The sequence below is a fragment of the Mytilus californianus genome, unplaced genomic scaffold, assembly GCF_021869535.1.
Source record: "Mytilus californianus isolate M0D057914Y unplaced genomic scaffold, xbMytCali1.0.p SCAF_1, whole genome shotgun sequence".
NCBI lineage: Eukaryota > Metazoa > Mollusca > Bivalvia > Mytilida > Mytilidae > Mytilus > Mytilus californianus.
In genome coordinates this window covers 123638742-123644741 of record NW_026262581.1, presented here as the reverse complement: position 1 = coordinate 123644741, position 6000 = coordinate 123638742, and the positions used below count along the sequence as shown (strand labels likewise).

Below are 6000 nucleotides of genomic sequence, written 5' to 3'. Positions count from 1 at the left end.
TTGCTAGTCGGGGTCTTTTTATGTCCGACTTCACGGTATGAGTTTTGTTTATTGTTGAAGGCCGTACGGCGACCTATAATTGCTAACACCCAATTCATATGATCTCTTATAGATATTGTCTCATTGACAATCCTACCACATCTCCTTATTTTGTAAAGACGTGCATTTCGATATGTAGCCAGTACCAAAGAAAATACGGATATAATTTTGTTTTAATTAATGTTATTAAATTTTTGACATAATTTTGAATCAAGGAATGTATCCCTTTTGCGCATAGCTCTGGTTCTTTGTCCGGATTTGGCTTTAACCAAATGTATTACCAATCAGGGAAGAGGAACGAGACCAGTTAATGAGGGAGATGCATTCCTTAATTAGAAATGATTTCCAAAATTTCACTTTGAAGAGAAATATTACGAATATGAATATTTTATTAAAACTTTCATCAGCCATATAAATGGTGTTATATATAATATTTAGAAATAGACAGTCAAGAAACAGTATTATAATGATATACTAATGATAATATGAAGTTAACTGCAGCAGTAGTGTCACTATTGTAAAACGTTTAAAATAAATCAACGCTAAAGTTTTGCGTATTTCTTCATGTTTACATGAAAGAAGCCAAATATAAGCAGATTATATTATGAAATCAGGTATAAAAAGAATGTGATGAATATTGACAAATATTAACCGAAAACAGAAAGAAACCGGCCTGAATATGACATTGTGATCATTTAGAGTTATATTGACACATATGGACACATATTGTGAACAAAATATGAAAAGAGGAAAATATACTGTTTATTATAAACTAGTATACATCATGTGTCTGAACTTCTGTTTTATATGAACATGTAACAGCATTTGTAATTGGAAAAATCATCAACATCTCAGCATCAATAGCGCTAAGAAAAAAATAAAAAACACCGGGAACTATTGATAACAACACGTATGACAAATGTTATATGTTATGTTGTTAACTACTTTGCACCCTCAGACAACACTTAATATCGTTCAGAACTAAATGAAAAATATGTTAAATAATTGTACAAACTGAAATAGCAACCATTGTGACATTAAATTCAGTAATTTTCACAACTTTCTATGGGCAATGGAGATAAAAAAAGCACAATGCATATATTATTTCAATCATTTTGACACTTTCAGTTCTCTCTTCTCGATTAGTTAACCATTCTAAACGTTTCTATTTCAATCCATTTCTTGTCTGAAAGAAAGATAAAAATTTCAATATGATGATTTACTATTTAAACTTGTTGTGTATTTCTTAAAGCATTTTGTAACGCACGTGATTTAAAACATCAATTACAATTTGTGTTGATTAGTCGGTTTACTGTGAGGGTCTTATAGAAAACAGTACTATAGGCAGGGTAACAATCACTAGCAACCGGGAATACAAGATATGTCACTTCCGGTTGGGCCATCTTTACGCCTCAGCATACGTTGGACGTATTTTGGTGCATATGAAATTTTTTTTTATCATAGTTTTTTTCTCACTCTAACTGACTTGAAAAGTAAGAAGTTGTTTTTTTGCTACGAATGAAAACCGCGTAATACAAACACAACCGGTATCAATGTATTCTTCAGGGGGAAAAGTAGTATTAGATTACCAATTTGTTTCTCTAAATTGACAGTTTTTTTTATACCAGCATACTCGGAAATATCCGATAAATTCCAACGAATTTTTAATTCCATCAAAACGAATCTAGAGCTTCAAAGTCTTAAATTTGCCTTTTCAGTAAATCATACGATCGAAAATTTGAAAAGAAAGCATCGAGGGTGCAAAAAAAAACAGGTAAAAGTCTGAAAAAAAATCGAAAATTTTCAAAGATATTTAATCTTGTAATTTGTTTACAGATTCCATTAAGAACAACCCTTAACCGCCTCATACGTTACATTGTTTTATTGTGAACAGTTCGATAACACGTCAGCTAATTCAAAAGATATTTACAAAACTACGTTTTAACTTCCAGAGGCAAGTTGAATTAAAAACTAGGTTGGATTTTATTCGCATTTTATTCTGATTATACATCTCACAGGTATATAAAAATTCCGCGTTCTCAGTGCATTTTTGACAATGTATGTATAAAAAATCGCTGAATATAAAAATAAATGTATGTTTAGCATGTTTGGGAACTAACTGTGCCCTCTTCTTCCCGACTTGTTCCTTTACTAAGTATTCATATATTGAAGACTTCATACAGAAGCTTCTTAGGAAGAACGAAAAGAAGCTAACGTTATCTTTTAATTTCACATTCCGCTATATAGATGATGTCATCGCACTGAATAATTCAAAGTTTGGTAATAATGTAGAACGCATTTATCCCATCGATCTTGAAATAAAGGATACAACAGACACAGTTAAGTCTGCCTCATATATTGACTTACATCTAGGAATTTACAATAAGAGTCTGTTGAGAGCATAATTTTACGACAAAAGAGTTTATTTCAACTTCCCAATAGTGAACTTCCCATTTCGAGGTAGCAACATTCCAGCGTCGCCTTTATATGGAGTATTTATCTCCAAGTTGATATGATATTCTAGCGCTTGCATTTCCTATCATGATTTCCTTGATAGGAGGATTGATGCTGAAAAGGAAGCTATTAAAGCTATTAAAATGGTTCAAGTGGTAAAGTTGAGTTATCTCTTCGGAAATTTTACGTACGCCATCACGAGTTTGTTGACCTTTGTGGATCTGTTCCACTGATGACGAAGGATATTTTCCAATTGTCGTAACCATAATCCATCCCTCTCTTACTCGTATATTACATCAACGAATTAGAACTACCACCGAATTTGATCTTAAATGAGCAACACGACGGGTTCCACATGTGCACCAGGATCTGCTTACTCTTCCTGAGCACCAGATATAACCCTTGATTTTTAGTGGGGTTCGTTTTTTAGTTGTGTTGTGTTTTGTATACTATTGTTTGTGTTTTGGTCGTTTTTCGTTTTTTTGCCATATGGACTATGTGGTATGTGTTTTACTCATTGTTGAAGGCCGTACGGTGACCTATAGTTGTTAATTTCTGTCATTTGGTCTCTTGTGGAGAGTTGTCTCATTAGCAATCATACCACATCTTCTTATTTTTATATTGTCAGTTTCTCGTCGAATTATGACTTTGAATATCCAATTGGTATCTCCCGCCTCTCTTTTATTGCCTTGCCATATCAACAGTCAATGTGGTAGTTTAATTCTTTTTTATAGTGTTTCTATTATGATATTTATTTTTGTTTTTTGTTTATACTACTAAGTAAGATTTAATATATCGAACCTGTAAATAAGCAGCAGCTTTCTCCTCACAATCGACTATTATCACACGGTACCTCGTACAATGGATTTACAACAGATTGCACATTAGTACCTGCAAATTATATGAACTAAATATACAATAGGCATCATACCAAGCTAAGGTAATGGAACTATTTTAATAAAAAGAAGTATAATAGACACACACATACAAAAAATAACAAAAAGTGTGGCAGCATAAAATAAGTAGTTAAAATTGTAAGCAAGCAAAACACATACCTCTTTTATTTGAAATAGTGGGCTAGTGATATTCTATATGATTATATTTTCTTAAAGGAGGTTTTTTTTTGCCCCATTTCACACCAGACCTTGACAGTAAGACCTTATTAGTTTACTAGTATTTTCTGTAACATTCACAATTGTCTGATGCTCAGTCTTTAGTTTTCAATGTTGTGTTTTGTATACTGTTCCTTTTCTTTATTTGCCGTAGCGTTGTTAGTTTATTTTCTGCTTATAAGTTAAAAGTCCTTTGGGTACTTTTCGACTCTCTTTTTTCACCATATCAAGTCAATTCAACTGTGTCATCACCAACTGAGAGTGTCCATTTGTAAAATGGTACTTACATTTTCATTTATAAATAAAATATGAATTCAAAAATAAGTTGATAGCTAACAATCCGGGAAGTAATCACAAAAAACAACCAAAATAAAACACGACTCCAACCTAAAAACAGAATTTAACTTTAACAACATCGTGTCTGTTTATAGTTTATGTTAATGAGCTTTTAGAGAATGGCAGCATGCATACAATGTTTCCATCTTGGTAACTCTAAAATATCAAACGTAACCGGTTATACTGATACTTTGTGCAGTAAATATAGACAAATCACCGCGTTATTTTGCGGTGTCAAATGAATTGACTAAACTGACCACAAATGTTCGGTGCGTTTACTGATAACTGAAAGGATTATCTTAGCCAATATAAGATAGAAATTATAACGCAAAAGTCATGTCAAAAATGTTCACTTTCCCTATCCGTTTTTATTATTCATAGAATGTTTTACATCGTGATGCAATACTGAATAACAAATCATACTAACACTCCCTTCCAAATGAGTGAAATAAAATTAAAAACCACTTCAGTGAGAACGGTTTTGTATTTGAGTTTAATTGTTGGGCGCCTAAAACTTTTTAAAGAAATGAAATGGACTATTTATTTCAACTTTGCAAATTATCATACACACTTCATGTAGTTTTGTTTAAATGCATTGTAAATTTATCCATGCGTTTGTAATCTTCTTTAAGCTGCATTTCTTACTTTGTAAGAGTGTAGACAGGCTGATATCTAATTGAAATTAAACAAAAGAAACGGAACTCTTTATTAGAGAAAGTAAAAATGGCCAACTTGGTATATTTTTGAATTGTTTACATCTGTTTCTGCGGGCTTTAAAAGTTTAATGTAGGTGATTGATTTAAGATTTATTGCATCTCATATACGTGTTTATACTTAGTTTATAGTATGGAGCTTCGAGATATTTTTATACTTTTAAATTAAAGAACAAATTTCACTAAACAGTCGATTATGGTAGGTGCACATACATGTGGATATTTTTTGGCATAAGCATAAATTTCGCAGAAAAAAATTCCACAGAAAGATAAAAGAATGATCTGAACAGTTAGTAAACGGATTTAACAATGATCTATAGACATCGTCCGCTTGTTCTTGATATTTGAAACTGAAAGCATATATACGTTTATGAGAGTGATTATTTATCTTATGCCTGACGAAAACTAAATGCCTGCATGGTTATATCTTGCCATACGTTTGTATTGGTTTGGTGGGTGTTCACTCAAAATCGTAATTCAAAAATTGTGTTTGTGAGATGTAGATTTACTTCAATACCGAATTTCGTCTATATATTTCACAAGTGTATACCACGGAGAAGATCTGAAGGTAATATTACTCCCATTTTGTTTGGGTGTGAACCATCGATGTTTACCGCAATATTTAATGAATAAGATGATGATGGTAGAAAGAACTATGAGCGTCATGTGGCAAATATTACATGCATGTCGGACCATGAGTTGTCAATCTGTATGAAAAGATTTCCAATACAACCATATTGAGTAGGAATTTTTACATGCTTTACTCTCGTACTAGTATTACAGGGTTCTTGTGTCGTTTAACTCAGACACACATCTTTTACTTTAAGATGTATGAACGGTTCTAAATATATATATATATATATATATATATATATATATATATATATATATATATATATCTTAAATGTAACAATAATCAAACGCCTATAGGCAATCACTAAAATGGTATGAAGTTTTTATACAGATTTATTCTTATTTACACAATCATTAACAAACTAAATAAATTTAACAAAATAACACCGTGACACTACGATATAACAAATGGGATACTAATTATTTTTAACCATGCTATGCAGAAACCTAACACATCAAGCAGGAACATATATATTAATATACTGTTCCCAGCATCAAGTTAGTGCACGTGAATACCAATTAGGAACACGATGTGTGATTTTGTATAACTAAAAATATCAAAGCGAGCAATAACTTAATTTGTCAAGCAAACATTTTTTTTTCACTATGCCTCTCTTTATCTCCGCTCCTTTACAATAACTATTTCGCTTTTTGTCGATCATTCTCTATATTGTTCTCTATTCGGTAATATTTTTTTCACTATGCCACTCTAT

General features: G+C 31.7%; 1 protein-coding gene across 3 annotated transcripts in view; it reads right to left on the bottom strand.

Annotated features, from left to right (window-relative positions):
* Positions 1-410: 410 nt before the first annotated feature.
* LOC127711501 (adhesion G protein-coupled receptor F5-like) overlaps positions 411-6000 on the bottom strand; it is an 88867-nt gene continuing 83277 nt past the window's right edge. For all 3 annotated transcript variants that reach the window (XM_052217586.1, XM_052217577.1, XM_052217595.1), the window contains 2 exons: positions 3295-3384; positions 411-1225 (listed from right to left, as the gene is read on the bottom strand). In XM_052217586.1, the coding sequence (XP_052073546.1) occupies positions 3320-3384 (65 nt within the window). In that variant the 3' untranslated portion in view covers positions 411-1225; positions 3295-3319. The remainder of the gene's footprint in view (positions 1226-3294; positions 3385-6000) is intronic.